This window comes from Neophocaena asiaeorientalis, unplaced genomic scaffold (assembly GCF_003031525.2).
Source record: "Neophocaena asiaeorientalis asiaeorientalis breed wild unplaced genomic scaffold, Neophocaena_asiaeorientalis_V1.1 scaffold65, whole genome shotgun sequence".
Taxonomy (NCBI): Eukaryota; Metazoa; Chordata; class Mammalia; order Artiodactyla; family Phocoenidae; genus Neophocaena; species Neophocaena asiaeorientalis.
In genome coordinates, this window is record NW_020173215.1 from 7,537,638 (window position 1) to 7,558,795 (window position 21,158).

Genomic DNA, 21,158 nt, shown 5'->3' on the forward strand with positions numbered 1-21,158 from the left:
CCTGGATGACAGCCGGCTGAGCCACCTGTGTGGCGGCGGATAAGCTGCTGGGCCCGTGTCCTAGGATGGCTGGGCCCAGCGGCTTTTTTTGTTTTTTTCTTTTATTCCTTTTTAAAAAAGAAAACCTCAAAAATGTAAACATAGGGCATTAACTACATATTTTAAATGCCCCCGTATCTTTGTTACCTAACACTTCCGGACTGGGAGAACTCGCTGGCCAGAGCGGATGGTTGGAAAGCACGTAGGTTTCTGCGTCTGCGGTCTGAACCCAGACTGGCGTCTTCAGAGTCTACCTCCAAAGCTGGAGGATTCTGGGTATGAATTTGGTAATCCCCAGGAACTAAGTACGTGGGTCTTTGAAGAAAGGACACAGCTGTTGTTTAGATAGTTAACCGCGTGGCAATAAGACATGTAGTTAGAAGTACTCCAAAGATCCTGCAAATTCAGCAGTTATTTCTTTAGAGATAACTTTGATCCCTCAAAAAAAGATGGAAAGACAAATTCACATTTTTTGCAAGAAATAATGAGGTAAAACTTTACATTTGTATATCGATTACAATCCCCATCTTTAAAAAATGATTATGTCTGGATTTAAAGCTCATCATTATTTTCAAAAGTTAACATTAGAGGAAATTTCAATCCCAGCAATCAGAACGTTAACTTGAAGCCAGCCACCAGTTTTAGTGCTTTTTAATCAAATATGTGTTTTTATGGGTTGAGGTAAAGTTTCTGAATAGACATGTAGAAGTAGTCGATTTAGCTTTCTTTTTAACAGTTTAAGAAGTTTTTGTTGTTTGTATTCATAGTGTTATATAAACAAAGTAATGTTAGCAGAATGTATTAAGAAATTTTTTAAATGCGTCCAGCTGTATCCAGTTAGGTATTCGAAGTCCTGTTACAGGTTTTCTCCATACTCACTATTAAGAGAATGAGATAGACCTTCCCCTAAAGACTGGTTGTTACATATGGAGGCACATCTAATAACTATAAAAACTTTAATTTAGCTTTGAGTTAGTGAAGATTGAACTTGATCTGGTTTTTAGTGGCCATGAAGTTAACACAAAAACTTGTTGGAAGAAAAAATTGAAAGTGGAAACTCCAACTCTTTTTCGAAGTCAGCGTGTGGCTTTTTCTTCAGGAATGTCTCTCTGACTCCCCCAACGACTTGTTTGTATCTTCCCCTACATTTGAACCTTGCATACTGTCATAGGGTGATTTAACTTGGCACCAAAGAAGTAGTCATAAACTTAACTCTACATTTACACTAGAAGTTGATAAGATATTAGTATGGGTGAAAGCAAACAGTACTTTCTGGATGTAAATGATGAGGTGGTCTTCACACTGCAAAAATTAAATATCCGAAATTGGAGTTTTTATCTCTGTACTTGAATTATTTGGCCTAGATGGTCAAGGTCAATACAAACTATATAGTTTTTGAGTTTTGAGGTGTGGTGGTTTGTTTCTTGGTGGCTTTTTTTTTTTTTTTTGGTTACAAGATATTTACTGGTTGAATTTTAATGAAGTACTTTCAAAATAATTTTCATCTGTAAGAAACAAAGTTGCTATGATTTCACTTATCTTTATCTACTCTAGTGTTCTTCCTTCTTAAAGCTTCCCTTCTGTTCTCTACCCACTTACCACAAGGTAGGTGCTTCCTTTGTACTTACTTCGTGCTTCTTTCTGCAGTGTCTATCATATTGTTTTGTAGTTTGACTCCAGGCTCCATCATAGCACCTGGAACACAATGAGCACTTAATAAGTATCTGATGAAGGAATTAATTTAAAGAATGTGTGTGCATAGGAAGTATCTATTACCATAATTGAGTACAAGGAATGAGAAGGAGAGAAAAGTACTTAGTATGTATTTAACCATTATCTAGTCACTAATTCATGTTTTTTATATTGATATATTTCTGCAATAAGGAAAGCCCTAAAAATTAATAGATTTCACTAATATTAATTTATGCAGTAAATTGACATTGAGTACCAAGTACTGTGGGGAAAGCATCATGAAGAATACAAAGTTGGAAGTTTAAGCTAGGATCAAAACTTCTTTTTAACATTGTCTGATATTATTAAATCCCATAAAAAGTGATTTTTTAAAAAACTCTTAATAGTTATGTTTATTTGACCAACCAAGAGAAGGATGGCCTAGAAATTCAATCTCTCGTTTTAAGCTTATATTTTTATTATTATAATTATTGTAGTAAAAAATACATAACATGAAATCTACTCTTAATTTTTAAAGTGTCAGGCACAGTATTGTTAACTCTATGCACATTGCTGTACAGCAGATCTCTAGAACGGTTTCATCTTGCGTGACTAAAACTCTGTACCTATGGAACAACAACTCCCCATTTCCCTCTCCCACCAAAAGTGATTTTTATAAAACAAAAATAATCATTCTGTTAAAACAAACACAAAAGTTGTTTTTCCCCCAAGAAAGTTTTTTAAAGTATGTTATAAGCAGAATATATTTAGGCTGAACCATGTGAAATTGTTGATTTTTTCCAAAATTTCATATGGCTTAGCTTAATATTTTAACTGAAAATATCTGAATAATGGCAACACCCCAGTGTAATATCTGCTCTTGCAGATGGGGAGAAAATTACAGTAACTTTACTTAAACCTGTAGAATATGCCTGCTCTTCTCAGAGTAGCTGTGACGCTCAGGTGTAGTGACTCCTTGCTGAATTAAACCCATAGATCCTATTAAAGTTTTGGTAACTCTCAGCAACTAGGACACAGAGCAATTCTATTTGGAAGCATTGTAATTCTTTAAATTATTACCTTTTTGTGAGAAGTTTAATACTTTATACATGATTTAGTTATTAATTTATTATCCTATAAAGAAACAATAATTTCACATTGCCTTGGGTGAAAGAGACAATAAGAAAATAGGCTAAGTGGTGCTGGGAAAACTGGACAGGTACATGTAAAAGAATGAAGAACACTGCCTAACACCATACACAAAAATAAACTCCAAATGGATTAAAGACCTAAATTTAAGACCAGACACTATAAAATTCTTAGAGGGAAACATAGGAGAAACACCCTTTGACATAAACCACAGCAAGATCTTTTTTGACCCACCTCCTAGAGTAATGGAAATAAAAACAAAAATAAACAAATGGGACTTAATTAAACTTAAAAGCTTTTGCACAGCAAAGGAAACCATAAACAAGATGAAAAGACAACCCTCAGAATGGGAGAAAATATTTGCAAATGAAACAACAGACAAAGGATTAATCTCCAAAATATATAAACAGCTCATGGAGCTCAATATCAAAAAAAGCAAACAATCCAATTAAGAAATGGGCAGAAGACCTAAATGGACATTTCACCAAGGAAGACATACAGATGGCCAAGAGGCACATGAAAAGATGCTCAACATCACTAATTATTAGAGAAATGCAAAACAAAAGTACCATGAGGTCTCACCTCATGCTGGCCAGAATGGCCATTATCAAAAAATCTAGAAATAATAAATGCTGAAAAGGGTGTGGCGAAAAGGGAACCCTCCTACACTTTTGGTAGGAATGTAAATTGATAAAACCACTATGGAAAACAGTATGGAGTTCCCTTAAAAAAGTAAAAATAGAACTACCATATGACCCAGCAATCCCACTACTGGGCATATACCCTGAGAAAATCATAATTCAAAAAGAGACATGTACCACAATGTTCATTGCAGCACTATTTACAATAGACAGGACATGGAACCAACTGAAATGTCCATCGACAGCTGAATGGATAAAGAAGATATGGTACATACATACAATGGACTATTACTCAGCCATAAAAAGAAACAAAATTGAGTTATTGGTAGTGAGGTGGGTGGACCTAGAGTCTGTCATACAGAAAGAGAAAAACAAATACCATATGCTAACACATATATATGGAATCTTAAAAAAAAAAAAATGGTACTGATGAACCTAGTTGCAGGGCAGGAATAAAGATGTAGACATAGAGAATGAACTTGAGGACACGGGATGGGAGGGGGAAGCTGGGGCAAAATGAGAGTAGCATGGACATATACACACGACCAAGTGTAAAATAGATAGCTAGTGGAAAGCAGCCGCATAGCACAAGGAGATCAGCTCCATGCTTTGCGATGACCTAGAGGGGTGGGATAGGGAGGATGGTAGGGAGGCTCAGGAGGGAGGGGATATGGGGACATATGTATGCATATGGCTGATTCATTTTGGTGTACAACAGAAACTAACACAGTATTGTGAAGCAATTATACTCCAATAAAGATCTATTTAAAAAAGAAAATAGGCTGATAGATGCCGAAACTGCTGGGATAGTTAAGACTGAAGCAACCAGAACCATATCTCTAGAGCACTTAACCATATTCCATGATCTCAAGGGTCAGACTATCCTGTCTGAGAGTCTAGTTTTCTATAAGAAAACCACCTCAGAAACAGGTAATTTTAATGATTTGAACAGATAAATGTTTTCTTTAGGCAAACCTATGTACTTTAATAATAATAATCTTTTTTTAGTACTTACTATGCCCTAGGCACTGTTCTAAATACTTTATATGTATATTAACTCATTTAATCCTCACAGAACCTTGTAAGGTAGTTGCTATTTTTAAATCCCTTTTACAATAACTTGCTGATGATCGCAGTTGGAAAGTGCCTGAATTTCGATTTGAACCCAGGCAGTCTGGTGCCAATGTTAGAATCGTTGACCACTATGTTTATACCTCCCAATAGGATAATATAATTTGCAGCTAGGATAATATTATTTACAGCTAGTGTAATATAATTTACAATTTTTGCTTATATAGCCAGTTAGCCTTTAGTTACATTAAGTGAATTATTGCCGGACGTGTTCTATTGTAATCTTATGATTTATAGTTGATTTTTAAATTGTGCAACAATTTTAAATATTGCTGAGTTACCCTTCCTTCTTCCTCTAGAAAACCGCTCAAACTTCTGTGGAACGATTAAAAGTCTTCAGACTTTTAAGTCTTCAGACTTTAAGGACCAGCGGTGGTCCTTCAACAGGTCTCTGTGCTTCAGTCCGCCAAGTCCCTCCCCTAGAGCGTGCGGGCAGCGGGGCGGAGCCGCAGGTCCTTTGACCTCGGCCGCAGGGAGCGAGCGAGTGTTGGCCCGAGAAGAGACTCCTGGTCTGTGTTCCCTCCTTGTCAATGCTTTCTCCACTCTGTCGTTCCTCCCACCTTCTCCTAGTCTTGTTGGCTTTTTCTCTTGCAACTTATTTTTCAGCTGCTTCTGGCGGCACAGTTTCCTCCCACTTTCGGGCTAACTTCCTCCTTTCTCCGTTTCTCTCTTAAATGGACGCGGGAGACGGGGAGTGGGGGCGGGGAAGATGCAAACTGAAAAAAAATCTTTTTTGTAGAAAACTGAAAACAAACGTTCGTGAATAGAATATTTGGAAATTATCCTCACAAAACGTTCAGTTGAGAGAACGTATTTTCCATAACTTCCTTCTTTTAACCTTTGTGGATTTTTTTTTTTGCTCTCTAGGCTCTTAATGCTCCGGGGTTCCGTCTCCTTTTTCTTCCTTCATTTCCTTTCAAAGGTCTTCCCATAGTACAAGTAAAGCATGAAAATAATTATTTTCGACTTTTTTTGATGAAAGAATAATTTGAAGAATAGAAGTTAAAATGTGGAAAAGTACAGATTAATAATAAACATCTTTTTAAGAAAGTTTACACAGCCAACATAAAAATTGTATAATAGAATGGTGTTCACCTTGAATGAATATATTCTTTTAATAATATTTCTAATATTCATTCTGACTTTTTAGAAATGTTCAGCATATATAACATAAGGGAGAAAAGAGGTCATCACTATAATGTTTGAGAGATCCAGCTTAAAATTAGACTTTAAAACATTTTTAATAATTTATTTTTGAATAAATGCATGTCTATCATAGTATAAGATTCAAATAGATTTAAAAAAAACGGATACAGTTGAAAGTAAATCTTGCTTTCTCAGCTTTCTCAGGCAGATAATCCTCTCCAAAGAGGCAACCACTGCTACACTGGTTTCTTGTATATGCTTCCTGAGATAGTATATGCATTCACAAGCATATATGCAAATAGTCTTCCTTTTTATTAAGTAAATGTGTACTTTTTGCACCTTGCTTTTTTCACCTAATATATTTTAGTTGTATATATAGAGCTGCCTCACTCGTTTTAACTGCTGTGTGGTATTTCCTTGTAAGATATAGCAGTTTATTTACTAGTTCTCTACTGATAGGTATTTAAGTTGCTTACAATATTTTGTTATTCTAAACAATATTACAGTAGATATCTTTATAACTTAGGTCTTTTTGAATATATACAGGTGTAATAACTCCTAGAACTAGAATTGTTGAGTCAGAGGTCATTTGCATTTTTTATTTTGATAGATATTGAGGGATTGCTCTTGACAGAGTCTGTGCCAATTATGCCCCGACAGCAATATATTGATTGTTTCTCAGCGTCCTCATTATCACAGCATTTTATCAAACTTTCTGATTCTTGACAATCTAAGGGAAAAATAGTAATTTATTGTTTAATTTGCATTTCTATCATTATTAATGAAACTGAACATTTTGCATTTTCTTTCTGTGAGCTGGCTATTCATATCTTTACCCATTTTTTTGTTGGGATGGTTTTTTCATTATTGATTTCTAGGAGCCCTTTAAACATTAAAGAATTTAGTTATTTGTCTGAACTATGAGTTGCAGGTATTTTTTCCCAAACTGTCTTTGATTTTGTAATGGGTTTTTTTTTGGTGGAGGAAGGCAGATTTTTGCTTTTCTTAAAAAATGTTTATATAGCCAAATGTATCAGTGTTTGTTTGTTTTTTAATGTCTTCTGGGTTTGGGATTATATCTTAAAAGGCTTTTTCTGCTCTAAGATCACCTTTTAAAAACAACCTCCCGATTTTTACTTTCTTGATTTTATTTGGTTTGATTTTTATGTTTATATCTTTGATTCATTTAAAGCTTAGTTTGGTGTAGCAGGATCCAACTTATTAAATTGGAGTGCAAAATGAACCAACTGCTAATGGACCTGGTCGGTTAGGACATGAGTCCTGGTTGATTAGCTACGTGAGAATCATCCCCAACTCCCCACAGACTTTCTTACACTTTATTTCTCCAGCACCTGCTATGGTGCCCGAAACAGAGTGAGTAGCTAATAAACCTTTGATAAACTAATTTGAAAGGAAATTTCTAGATATGATGTCTTATCTTAGTTATTTGCCATTGTTCTAGTATGTAGTGTTGCAAGAGATAGTGATACCACTAACAGTTGATTTCTCCTGCATAAAATCTTAGAATCATGAAATTTTAGATCCAGAGACTAGAACAGTTATTCACTCCACAAATAAATAATAAGTTCCTGTTACTTACAGGCATTCTAGCTAGGGATGCGGAGAAATAAAACAAGTACAATATGTCATGTAATGTAAGTGCTGTGAATCAAAACAGCAGTGTATGGGCAATAGAGAGTGGCAGGGAATGGAATGCTGCATGGATGCCCACTAGCCCAGGTTGTAAAAGACATTAATAAACGAATTGTCTCTACTTCATATGGGCACGTGTGCAAACAATGAAAATTGAAAGGTGGTGGGGGTAAAGCCTCCACAATCCTATGTGTCCCAAGGGAGCTGAAAATCAATTGTCTCTGTCTGGGTCCATGTTATCTTTAGATTAGATTGTAAACTAGTGAGCAGTCCTATAATTTTTAGGTTGATTTTGTTATATTATGCATGCTTAGATTGACGTGAGTGTTCTTTAAGCAAATTAATAAATTTGTTGTTCTGATAAGAAACTAAGGTCATTTTATGCAAAAAGCCAAAATTATATTCTACCCTTGGGCATGTCAGCCATGGCACTCTTCCCTACTAGTGGAAGTCTAGCTGATATTTCTTGCAGTAATTTCCAGGCAATATTCAAAGAAATCTTAGAAAAGGCAGAAAGAACCAGTAGAAAGACTCAGGTTTTCAGTACCTTGTACTGCCAACAAGAGTAGCTCTGCTTTTATCATTTATCTCTTCTTATCTTCCAGTTAGATTACATTTTGAAGTAATTTGAAGTCGTACTCTGACATGACCCATCATGTGTGCATGGAAATGACAGGCCATTTTTAGGAGCACATCGCTGCATATGGTTTAATTCCATTTAGACATAGAGATGATGGCCTGAAAGAACTGGGAGTTGAAAATTCCATGGTGGAAGCCCACTGATATAGGATAGGGATCCCTTTAATGTGTGCAGCGTTTTTTTGTGGATATGCTGGTTGCATGGAGAATTAGTGAATCAACCAAAACTTCCTAGTCGCTGAGCTATATTTTCCCAGGATTGTCAAGAATTGTCAAGCCCTAAGCTAGGAGCATAGCATATTGGTGCCAGAATCAGATTTAATCAGCATTTCTAACATCTTGATTTATTCTTATTTCTTCTTGTATGCTGCAAGAGGGTAATTACGTACCAAAATTTGTAGTAGAGGGTGATATATTTGTTTTGAAGAATGTGCCTTGATATTTCAACTAAAGAAAATAAATTTATTATTGAGGTATTTTATTCCAGGCAAATCAGGACTCAATTCCACATAAGTCAGAATCAGTTTATACAGTCTTATCACGCACTGAGCTTATTTCAGTGATGAAGAATATAAATTGCTGAACATATCCTCTTCTGAAATGCTGTTAGTTGCAAATGGGTTGCAATACCAGAACTATTTTTTAATTTTAGAAGTTATCTATTAAAATTTCTTAGCATATAGTGAAAACTGAGAAAAGCTACATACTTTACAAAAAGGTTTTTGGAGATCTTGGATTCTGTATGTGACACAGAACTTACGTATTTGGATCTCCCAGTGCTGGGCACATAGTAGGTATTCAGTACATATTTGTTGAAATAAATTTATTGAAGTATAATTTTATGAAGCCATCACATTGTATACCTTAAATATATATAATTTTTATCAATTATACGTCAATAAACCTAAAAAAAATGTTAAGAAATAAATTTATTCAAAATGTAAAACTTTATTACTTGCAATAAAAATAACATGAAGCAAGGAAATGCATTCAGTGACTTCAGGTAAGCGAAATTAGTCTGGAAATACCATCATTTACAATCAAGGTTATCTTTTGGACAAGACGTAAGGACCTAGTATAATTTAGGGGAATCCATCATTCCCAAAATAAGGTTTTCATCTGTTTGCAGATTTCTGAAATGTCTTCATCTGGGAAAGCATGGCTGACATTGGTTCAGTTTCTTGATTTATTAGCTATTTGACCTTGGACAAGTCTGTTTCTTTGTTTGTAATGAGGATAATAATAGTTCCTCTACAAGTTTTTGTGAAATTAAATGAGATAATGTTTATAAAGTGTTTGATCCATAGTGTTCAACAAAACATAATTTTATTAATATAATACTATGTCCTTCCATTTAATCCTTAGAGTAACAATTTAAAATGCAAATACTGCTTGCATCAGATGTACTTAGTCTATTTCATAGTTTAAATGATAGCAGATTTTGTTCCCATATTTCAATTGGAGAAAAGGGATTAACTGAGCAAATGGTCATTTAACACTTGAAATATCAAAAATTGAAAAGGCTAGGGAAAACCATACCCTGAGACTAGGGAAGACAATATTAAACTCTGCCTGCCTTCAAATGGTTGAAGACCCCTCCACTCCCACCCCAAAAAGAAGTTTTAGCCAAAAGAACAGGTGCTAACAGCAATGCTTGCACTCATTTATAGAGATTTTGGGAAATCAAATTGAATTTTACTATAAAGATCTTGATTCCCAGGGGATCCAGTAATTCATCTGCACATTTTACAATAAGACAAAGGATGGCATATAAACTCATAGTGCTTAGAGTTGTTAAATACATGAACAGTTTGCAGTGGATTTAATTACAGTTCTTGAAAACTATTTTGATACACTCTTTAGTAGGTAACTCGAGGTGGATCTAGACTTAAAGTCTTAAAGCTTTTAGGATCCAACTACCTATTTTATAATAGAACTCCATGTCCATGATTTGCCATAACACAAATGGCCTTTTGACTCTCAGAACCTTGTTCTTGTCACTCTGCTGCCTTCCTACCTTTGAAATTTGGCTTTGAAATTTTCATTTCATTTCTTTCTAAAGGAAACATTTGTAAATTGTTAAAGAGGTTTTTTTTTTTTAATATTTTTTCCCATTAGCGTCTTCAAATGGATTTTAAAATTGAACACACTTGGGATGGTTTTCCAGTGAAGCATGAGCCAGTGTTTGTCAGGCTGAATCCAGGTGATAGAGGAGTGATGATGGAAGTCAGCGCTCCATTTTTCAATGATCCTCCAGCCCCACTAGGAGAACCAGGAAAGCCTTTCAATGAACTGTGGGATTATGAAGGTAAGTGGAAGTCCTGTATTTTATTGCAGACATAAATCTTTTTATAATAACCTTTCATAGAACTATTATTTTATCTTGCTGTAAGGAAGTGAGTGCTTCTGAGCAACTGACATGTGCAGTTTCTGATATTTCCTACCGATCTCGCACTCTTTTGACTTTTTCCCGTTACCTATGTGACTTCGACTATATAACTAGAACAGTGAAAAATGGCAATTACAAATCCAGATTTTTTTAATTGCTGCTATATTTCCTTCCTTTACTCCTGTTACCTATTCTGAGTTCAGCATTTGTTTTGTTCTTAAGTATCTTCAAATTGCCACTTTAACCTTATAAACCTTCTTTATGGAAGCTTCAGGGTGTTTCACTTATTATGAAAACACCATTAACTTAAACATGAAATGTAGTTTTTATTTTATACTGGCAAGTAATCTCACACATTAAGTGAGAGCTAAAAGACCGGCCATGAAATTCCAGTTTCAGGTTTGCTGTATGATCACCTTCTAATGAATCCTAATTAAGCCACCAAACTTATCTTTCTTAAATAATCTTTATGATGCCATTTCCTAGATTACAAATCATTCCTGTCCCTAAGATAAGGTTCAAACCCTTCCCATAAGCTTCCAGGGTACTCCTGAATCAAGCTATCAAATTAAACCAAAAGTTCTTGAATTCCAAAAGGCTAATAGTCTCATTCGTGCATATTCTCACTCATGTACCTTTTCTCAGTCGAGTCCCCCTGCCTCTAATGCACGTTGTTCAAGGTCTAATTCAGGTTTCATTTCTTCAAAGAAACCTTTGATGACTCTCCTAGTCCATACTAACATCTACCTTCTCTGTACCATCTATATAGTATGCATTTTGCCAGTGTTAATCTATCATATGTTAAACATATGTTGTCTTTTATTGTTATAGAACTTGTATATACCAGCTTCCTTTTGGTGTACACACTAATGTGAGTTATCTACTGGAGGTACTATAGACACCAAACCCAACAAGTCCTAAACTCAACGCATCCACTTCTCTCATAAACTTGCTTCTTTCACTAATTGCCCAATCTCAATCAATCGCACTATAATACATCGAATCACCAAATGTAGAAATGTGAGATCTTTCCAAGATATCCTTCTCTCTCACTCTCCATATTTGGATTTATTTGTTAAGTCCTGTCAGTTTCACCTCCTAAATGTTTCTCTCATTTATTATCTCTTCTTCATCCTACCATCCTTGCCATAGGTAAAAGACTTTAAAAAGAACAGTAAGACTCTGAGTTGTGGATAGGGCTATATCTATATCTTAGATATTTTATTATTATAAAAATAACACATGGAAAACTAGAAACAACCTAAATGTCTATCAATAAAGAATTATGTGAATAAATCATAACATTCTATAGAAGAATACTATGCAGTAATTAAAAAGAATTAGGTATCTATATGCTGTACAGTTTGTGTGTGTGTGTGTGTGTGTGTGTGTGTGTGTGTGAAAAAAGCAAGTTGTAATCAGAAAATGATTCCATATATATTTTTTTAATCTATGCAGGTAAAATAGATTATGGAAGGACAGAAGTCGTCTGATAGGTTTTAGAGCAAAGTGGGAAGAAAAGGACTTTGACTTTTTACTTAGATATATGTTTATGTTCTTTTAATAATTTAAAAGAAATGTGTCACTTTTATAATTATACAGTTTTTTAAATAAACATGCTCAGAAAATTTCAGGAAATTATAAAGAAAAATCACCCAACCTGTATTCCACCTGTCAGAGATAACCAACCATAACATTCTTGTGCATGTTTTGCAGGCATCTAGGCACAGGCATATGTGCACATTTTTGTTTCATGTGCATTTGGTTATTGCTTTGCAGCCTACTTACCAAATATCATGGATATCTTCCTATATCAAAAAATATTTAACTGTATATTTTATTTTAATGACTGCATTATATTCTATCACATGGAATACACAGATTCCATAATTTATTTAACAGGTCTCCTATATAATAGGATATTTATTTATATAACAGGAGATAACAATTTAGACCATTTCTTTTTGAGTAATACTGTACTTTGATGAATAGCATCTTACTTCTTTTTCAGTTGTGTGATTATTTCCTTAGGATAAATTCCTAGAAGAAGATAACTAGCTCAGAGTCTGTGTGATATGTTCATTTCTTTACAACCTCACCAGCACTAGGCTTCATTGATATTTTTATTTTATGGTAATCTGATATGGGGGAAAAATGATTTATTTTCTATGTATTTTTTTCTTCCAGGCAATGTCTATTTATTTTATTTTCCCCTTTTCCTAGTGGTGATATAGCTTTAATTAAAAATAATGCATTAATTCACTTTATATTCTAAAGGTATAAACAAATTATTTATTGTTGAAGCAAAATTAAGTTTCTCAATATGTCATATCTCTGTTTTCAAAAGTTGTGGAAGCATTTTTCTTGAATGACATAACTGAACAGTATTTAGAAGTTGAACTTTGTCCGTAAGTATAAAATATTTCTTCTAACTCACTACTACATATTTTGAATACATTATTTTCTAATTATATATCATGGATATAGTAAAAGCTCACTAATTCTAGTTAACTAGTCAGAATGCTAATTTGAATTAATCTGAATTATATATAATTCCTTATTTTCAAGTAAATGTATAATGTAGAATATATAAGGTTTTAAAAATATTATGTTGATACTATTTTCAATTCACTAATGTAGTTGGTTTTCTAATAAATTTGAATGTGTTTTTGCAAAATGAAAAATTAGTATAAAACTCTTTCATTATTTACTCTGTAAATTTGCATTGTTATATATTAGCTATTTAGAAATAAAGAGAGGCATATTCATTATTTACTCTAAATTTGCATTATTATATATTCGCTATTTAGAAATAAAGGGAGGCGTATAGGTATAATGAAGTGAACTACTTTATGAAAATGTTTCTTTTAGGGGATTCTTTTAATAACTAGATTAAACTTTAATTTTATATATTACATAATTATGTATTCATGTATTCCTTCCTTTATTCATCATTCATTTACTGAGTGTATACTATGTCACTTTATGTTCAGTGCCAAGGATAAAAACTAAATCACACATGGCTTTTCCTAGACTTATGAAAAATATTAACCTTGGACTCTTTTTGTACAAATTTAACTTGTCCTTGGGAACTCCACCTGGTTGGCAGTTTTTTTCCTGTAGAAGTCAAAAAGTAAATCTATACCTACCTGTTATCTAAATTATAAGAAATTTTAAGTTAATATTTAGTAATGAAAAATTTCTTTATAATTCCATTACTCATTTAAAATGACATTTAAATACTTCTCAGCATCTGTTATCTAGTAGCCTTTGTCCTTTTGTAGACTGAGCAGAGTCCCAAACAATTGATTTCAATGAGATTTTAGATATCATTTTCTTTTCCCTTATTTTGATTTCTTGCTAATGCTAGTGTGGAAAATATAGCTGTTCACAATTATATTTTTCAGAAGAGTAATTATATATCTTTGTTACCCTTCAACTAATATGCCAAAATCTTTTATTGAAAAATATGATTAATTCTCATAAACTGTAATGTGAGGTAAGAAAATTTCACCATACACATGAGGAAGCTAAGGCAAATAGGTTTACAACTTGTCTAGAAGATAGTCAAGAACTTGAATCTGCTAGAATTCTAAAGTTACATCCTTAGTTTAAATTTTTAGATGATAATATCAGTTTATTTTTATAAAGTGATGACTTAGCATAAGATACATCAGATAATTAGATTATCTTTTGTTAGGAAATTATTCAATAACCATAATGTATAAAATTAATAAATTCTAAAAGTTTGTTTTTAGATACATCAGGACAGTTAATAATCAAGAATCATGGTTTTGCTTCAGGCAATCAACTCCTGTGACAGTTAACCTCTAGGAAAGCAACTTGAATATGTTTGTTTGAAATTTTAAGAACTTTTATTCTTAGGATATTCTTAAGGTTGCATAATAACAATAAAAGGAAGCAGGGAACTTTTAAATGGAAAAGAATACTTGTTTTCTGTTAGACTAGTTTCTTGAAGGAAATCCTTCCTGAAAAGCTCCCAACAGACCATCTGTGTCAAAATGTTTAGATATAGTCTTTTCCAGAGACTGTAAATTTGCTTCATGTAACTATTTGAAATCCTTTGATTCTTACTGACATGGATAATCCCAACTATGCCCTCTTATTAGAATTTTCTTTTGGGAGTATGTTGTGCTTCTCCTTGAAGATGTGACATCAGTATCAGAACTAATGGTTGAAAGCAGGAAAACACAGCAGGCAGATAGGTCGAGGACAGTTGTATGAGAAAATAGTTACAAATTAAAGTCTTCAACCTGTTAAGTAGTTTTAGACAATCTGTATTTTTATCTTCCATCTTCGTAATGAGCTTCAAGACAGTTTTCTTATAGAAATAACCTTTAATATGTTTGTTGGATTTTGACCTGGAAATTGGTGCCAGCTTCCCTTAGGATACTTTCATTTTTGAAACGAGTTTTATTATGAACTCCAGATACCCCGCCCCCTTTGCATACTTTGGAGCATCTAACCAATTGAAGTATTTCATATAGTTTCCTATTTAAAGAATATAAAAAGGAGTCTGAACATGTGTAGCTTTATGCATTTGACGGCAATTGCCTGGAAAGTGTTAAACTCAAAGAAGCCATTTTTAAGTAACTGAACACGCTGGCTGTCCCTGTAATTACCCAATATTCATATTGCATCTTTTAATTATTTGGAAATTTAGTTACAAGCATACACATGGCAGATATGAAGGATAGTGAAGATAGTAATGTTTATTTCAAACACTCATGAAGAATTTTAATTTTGACAGCCATGGACAGCATTTGGTGCTTTTACTCTCTGGAAAAAGAAATGTATGGAAAGTAAGTAAATAAAAATATAAGACAAAATCCTTAAGTGTATAAGATAGATTTTTTAATGTTAATATATACATATTTAAATATTATTATAAATATGAATTTACCTTTTGTGTTTCACATGTTGTTTCTGTAGCAAGAACTTGATCTATCATTCAAAGCGTCCAGAGGAGAGACAAAATGGGAAGGTAGAGCTTATCTTCCTTGGAGTTATTTTCCACCAAATGTGACAAAATTCAATTCATTTGCAATTCATGGATCAAAAGATAAAAGAAGCTATGAAGCTCTTTACCCTGTACTTCCACATGAGCTGCGGCAAGGACAAAAACCTGATTTGTAAGTAGAAAATAAATGAAAATATGTCCCAACTATAACAGTTTTTAAAAATTAATTCTTGGTAGAGTAGTAGTAACATGTTTTCATCAAAGAAGACACGTGTAAAAGCACCAAGTAGAGTTCTATGTGTCCTGATGGTCTTCAGTGAGTATCTGGCAGACTGACTTTGGACAGTCTCTCTCACTGCTGTCAGTAGAGCACTTAGATTTCCATGGCAGTGTGAGAAAAGTCTTGCTTAGTGAGTATTACTACAACTGGCATAGAAGTGTGGTTGTAAGTTTATTTATGATCCCTTTCAGAGCGAAACGGCCAGAGGCATCTGTTTTTCCTGGTGTGAGCAAAGGGTTTTGCAAAGAGCAAATCCTTTCCCCTTGCTGCTTGAGAATCTGACATTAAGTCAACTCTCTAGTTCTCTTCTCCTGGTAAGCTCATAAGGATAAAAATGTCAGCTCTATTTCTAGGCAGCATAGATGGAGACAGCACAGCTTTGGGATTTCCCTTTAACAGTAATGTTCTCTGTGGGGACCCTGGAAGCTATACCTAGGGAGTTATTGCAAGAAATACTGTCTCCTGTTGGACAGCGGGCATACAAGCCAGGAGATCTATGCTTTCCCATTTTGAGTCTGATCTCTTTGCACCTGAAGCTGTCACTTAAGGAGAATGTAGCCCTGGCCAGCCTTCATGGACTGCTGCAAACACTACCAGCTCAGGGAGGAAAGCCAGCCTCTGTCCTGGGGCAAGCTGAGATTCCCGCACTATAGCTATAGCGCGTACTCAAGTGGCCAACATAGTCTGTGAGTCTGCGTGTTTAGAAAAGCCTAACAGAGACATCGTAGTGGGCTTTGTACTCTGGTACACAGATTTCGCTGCCTTTTCACCCTTGGAAAGTGCTGCACTGTTCTCCTTCTCCCTTGCCCTTCCTGTCGTGCTCTTACTCCGCTGTGCTTGACTCTTTATCTCTTCTAGCTTATTCCTTTATTCTGCCAGATGCATTTTTCCCTTTTCCCCTTGCTTTTCTAGGAAAGCCTCTTTCTCCCTTTCTTTCTCTTATCCTTCACTGTCGTTTTCTTAACTGCTTAATCTGGGTTGACTAAAACTGGCCCCGCCTGGCCAGATGGACAGAGTAGGACAGGAATCTAGATGTAACTCACCCAGGGCTCACATATCAAGATGGCATGTTTCTCTGGCTCTTCACAAGCTAGTGTATTCCTGTATTCAGGCTTCCTACGTATAGGTTATCGGAGGCTTACTCTAGGTAAAAGTATGATTATGCCATTGGCTAGGGCAGAATGATTTCCTACAGAGCAGGGTTCCATTGCAGCATGTTAGCTAACCTTTCTCTCATTAAACCACAATAGAAAGCTTCCTAATGGTTAAATGGTTTTCCTAGAAAGAAAAGAACTAGAATTAACCCTCTTTTACATAAACCTGCCTTGCTTTGGCAAAGGAGTCTGTTCTTTGATCTGTTGAGCTGAAACCTTTAAAAAAACAGTTATTTACATAACTGATACAAATCATCAAAGTTTGAATATGAAAACATCTGTAAGAGTATAATATGATTTGTTTAAGGCTAGATGGAATGAGTCAGGTTTTCAGGGTTGGTTTTTATTTCTCCCTTCAGCTGTGAGGGAGCTATCTGCAGAACTGAAAGGAGAGTGCTTTGAGATATGGGTGAATATTTTCAGAGTTGAATGATTGCTAGAGTGAGAAAATTGTACATGTAGAATACATCTTACCTTTGATATTCTTAAAATAGAATGTCCTATAACAGATATAACAAAATAAATAGCCCTTCAGGACAGCTTTTTCACAAATGCATAATTCATTTCAATTCCAACCATCTTTTTCTTTGCATTTAGCCATCATCTGGAATACTTCAAGCCTTTCAGTTTTAACACACTGCTTGGAGAAGAGTGGAAACAACCAGAGTCAGACCTGTGGCTAACAGAGAAACCTGATGTGTAGGAGTATAGTAGATGACCACATCAATCATTTCTTCTCTGTACCTTTTAAGGTAAACTAATAATAAATATAATCTCTTTCAAGACACCATGAACACATTTCAACAATAAATATTTCATAGAGGTCAGTGAAAGTATGCAGTATCTCTGTGGCAAATTGTGTATGAATTAACAAGAAATTAGAAAGTTCATGTATGATTTTATCTATAAAGTGAAAATGTTTCTTGGAGTCACTTAGTCCAGGAGCCATCATGCCAAGGGGCTCTACCATCTGCCTTGCAGCACCATCACCCCACATATCCCGGACTCTGTCAACCAAAATCAATATTTCTCTTCCCACTCCCCTAAACCTCAGCCAGCTTGTGACTGAACATCTTATTTGTACATTTTTGAACTCCATAGTAATGTATAATAATTCTTTACTCAGACTCCTGTGTCCATTTTTGAAATGAATAGAAAACAATGACATATTTCAGTTGAACAGGAGGTGCACATCTGTTAAGGCATTATTAAAATACATGTGCTACTTAATTAGCTGTATTTTCTGTCTTATGACTATTTTTCTTCTGTAGAAGAAAGTGGAATGAAGTAGTCTTGAATTCGGCCAACAGATTCTGCTTTCATTTACAAATAAATGACATTTTCTTAATGCTGTTAAACAAGATGTCAAAATGTCTTCATTTTATTTTATAAACATCAAACACTCCTGGTCCATAATTTTCCAATTTTGTATTACAATTCATAGCTTGAAGCCATCTAGTAGATTATCTATGAACTTCTCCACCAGACCTGGTCCTTTACCACCATTCTTAACTCAGAGATTAGCAGTCTTACAGAAGAAGAACCTTTATTACTTGTACAGATACCTAGCTGCCTATCCAGCGATATAGTTTTTCCTCTTCTTCTTTGCTAACTCTTATATAGCTTGAATTTTTAGGGAATTTTCTCAAAAACTACATTTACTCATATTCCTTTGCAGGTAGAAATGGCACTGTAAAACAGTTTAGGTCAACGAGATTTAAGTATACAGTGTTAGATGGGCCTTCAAGAAAAGACGCCTCACAGATGAAGGACTCTGCTGCCATGTACCTTTTGTCCTTTGCCTCCCCTCTCCCTTTTTCCTGAATTATAGAATTGATACCCGAGGTAACATGCTTGCTCCATTGTGTTAATGAGGAGACAACCCAAGAATAGCTCAGTAGCAGGATAAAGGAGCCTGGGCTCCAAACAGCACAATAGAGTAACATGTCATATCTGGACTGCTACCTACAGATCTCTTTATAAAGAGAAAATATAAACTGCCTAATTTGTTTCCACAAATCAATCTATAGATTCAATGCAATCCCATTTTAAAAAACCCAGAAGGCTTTTTTTTGGTAGAAATTGACATGTTGATTCAAATTTTATATGGAAATGCAAAGGACCTGAAATAGCCAAAAAAATTTTGAAAAAGTACAAAGTTGGAGGACTTGTACTACCTGACTTTAAGACTTATTGAGCTTCAATAATGAAGAAAATATGACCTTGCATAGATTTAGACAAATATATCAATGGAACAGAATAAAGAAACCAGAAAAAGAACTACATATAGTCAATTGATTTTTGACAAAGGGAAAGGGTAGTCTTTTCAACAAATTGTGCTGGAATAACTGGAAAAACATGAAAAGAAATTAACTTACCTAACAACCTACAGGAAAATTAACCTAAATGTGACTGGTGAAATGAAAAAAGTTCTAGAAAAACTCTTCACATTCAAGGGTAGACAAAGATTTTTTTCAAACAGGACATAAAAATCACTAAAAAAGAAAAAAATGAGAAATTGAACTTCATCAAAATTTAAAATTTCTGTTTGTCAAAAGCTTCCATTTAAGAAAGCAAAGAGGCAGTCCAGCAATTCCACCCCTGGGGATCTATATCTGAAAAAAAATGGAAACACTAATTCAAAAATGTACATGGACCCCAGTGTTCATAGCAGCATTATTTACAGTTGCCAAGATATGGAAGCAGCCTAAGTGTCCATCAACAGATGAATGGATAAAGAAGATGTGGTATATATATACAGTTGAATACTACTCAGCCTTAAAAAAGAAGGAAATTTTGCCATTTGCAATGACATGAATGGACTTGGAGGGCATTATGCTTAGTGAAAAAAGAGAAAGACAAATACTGTATGATATCACTTATATGTGGAATCTAAAAAATAAAACAAACTAGTGAATACACTGTAAGTCCCCTATATACGAACGAGTTCTGTTCCAAAAGTGTGTTCATAAGTCCAATTTGTTCATAAATGCAACGAAGTTAGCTTAGGTACCCGACTAACACAATTGGCTATATAGTACTATACAGTAATAGGTTTATAATACTTTTCACACGAATAATACATAACAAACAAAAAGAAAACAGTTTTAATCTTACAGTACAGTACCTTGAAAAGTACAGTAGTACACAGTACAACAGGTGGCATACAGGGGCTGGCATCAAGTGAACAGGCAAGAAGGGTTACTGACTGGAGGAGGGAGAGGAGGTGGGAGATGGTAGAGCTGAAGGATCGACAGCAATAGGAGATGGAGGGCAAGCTGCAATTTCACTCACACCTGACGCGGATGGCACAGGTTCTGGTCCCTTGCTGGATTCAATTCTATCTACCCTCTTGGAAAAACGATCCAGTGATGTCTGGGTAGTAGCTCTTTTTTTCTCACCATAGATGACGCGGTAGCACTGGACTGCATCCTGAACGGCTGCTGCAACCTTTGTGTAATGTTCTACATTCAGTTCCTATGCCTCAAAAAATAACAGTGCCTCCTCAAATAAAGAAAATCCCCTTGTCATTTCCTGCATCATGAATCTCTTCAGTTCTTCAGTTACTTCTTCCTCTGTCTGTCTTCGTCCTTTCTCTGGGCACGTTTGCATCTTTGAAAGTTTGCAACTTGAAGATTGGTATATAGGTGACTTACTGTATAACAAAAACTGAACAGACTCACAGGTACAGAGAACGAACTAGTGGTTACCAGTGGGGAGAGGAAAGGGGGAGGATCAAGTTAGGGGTAGGAGATTAAGAGGTACAAACTACTATGTATTAAATAAATAAGCTAAAAGGATAAATTATGCAACACAGGGAATATAGCCAATATTTTATAACAATAAATGGAATATAACCTTAAAAATTGTGAATTACTATGTTGTACACCTGAAACTTATGTAATATTGTACATCAACTATACCTCGATTTAAAAAAAAGAATTAGAAAAAATAGATAGTGAAGAGGCAAGCCACAGATCGAGATAAAATATTTAAAATAGATATATCTGATAAAGGACTCTTCCCAGAATACATAAAGGATGCCTACAAATCAGTAATAAAAGGACAAGCCAATTAAAGAGCAAAAGACTTGAACGAACACTTCACAGAGGAAAATATATAAAAGGGCAATAAGTAGAAAGTATAGCAAGGTTCTCAACTTCCCTTATCACCAAGGAAATGGAAATAAAAACCACAACAAGGGGCTTCCCTGGTGGCGCAGTGGTTGAGAGTCCGCCTGCCGATGCAGGGGACACGAATTCGTGCCCCGGTCCGGGAAGATCCC

The 21,158-nt window shown here is 34.8% G+C and overlaps 1 protein-coding gene across 7 annotated transcripts; it reads left to right on the forward strand.

The window, feature by feature from the left end:
* Positions 1-17: 17 nt before the first annotated feature.
* On the forward strand, positions 18-20,411 carry CUNH4orf33 (chromosome unknown C4orf33 homolog). 7 transcript variants are annotated; one of them, XM_024745123.1, is made up of 7 exons: positions 18-315; positions 10,188-10,377; positions 12,806-12,866; positions 15,230-15,281; positions 15,412-15,611; positions 17,471-17,625; positions 20,280-20,411. In XM_024745123.1, exons 1-6 carry the CDS (start codon positions 166-168, stop codon positions 17,574-17,576), a joined length of 759 nt encoding a protein of 252 aa, XP_024600891.1. In that variant the 5' UTR covers positions 18-165; the 3' UTR covers positions 17,577-17,625; positions 20,280-20,411. The 7 variants fall into 7 exon arrangements, with proteins under 7 accessions (XP_024600891.1, XP_024600892.1, XP_024600893.1 ...); XM_024745124.1 differs by lacking the exon at positions 20,280-20,411 and adding an exon at positions 18,552-18,605; XM_024745125.1 differs by lacking the exon at positions 20,280-20,411 and adding an exon at positions 15,911-16,033 and having other exon boundaries at positions 17,471-17,577.
* Positions 20,412-21,158: the final 747 nt, after the last annotated feature.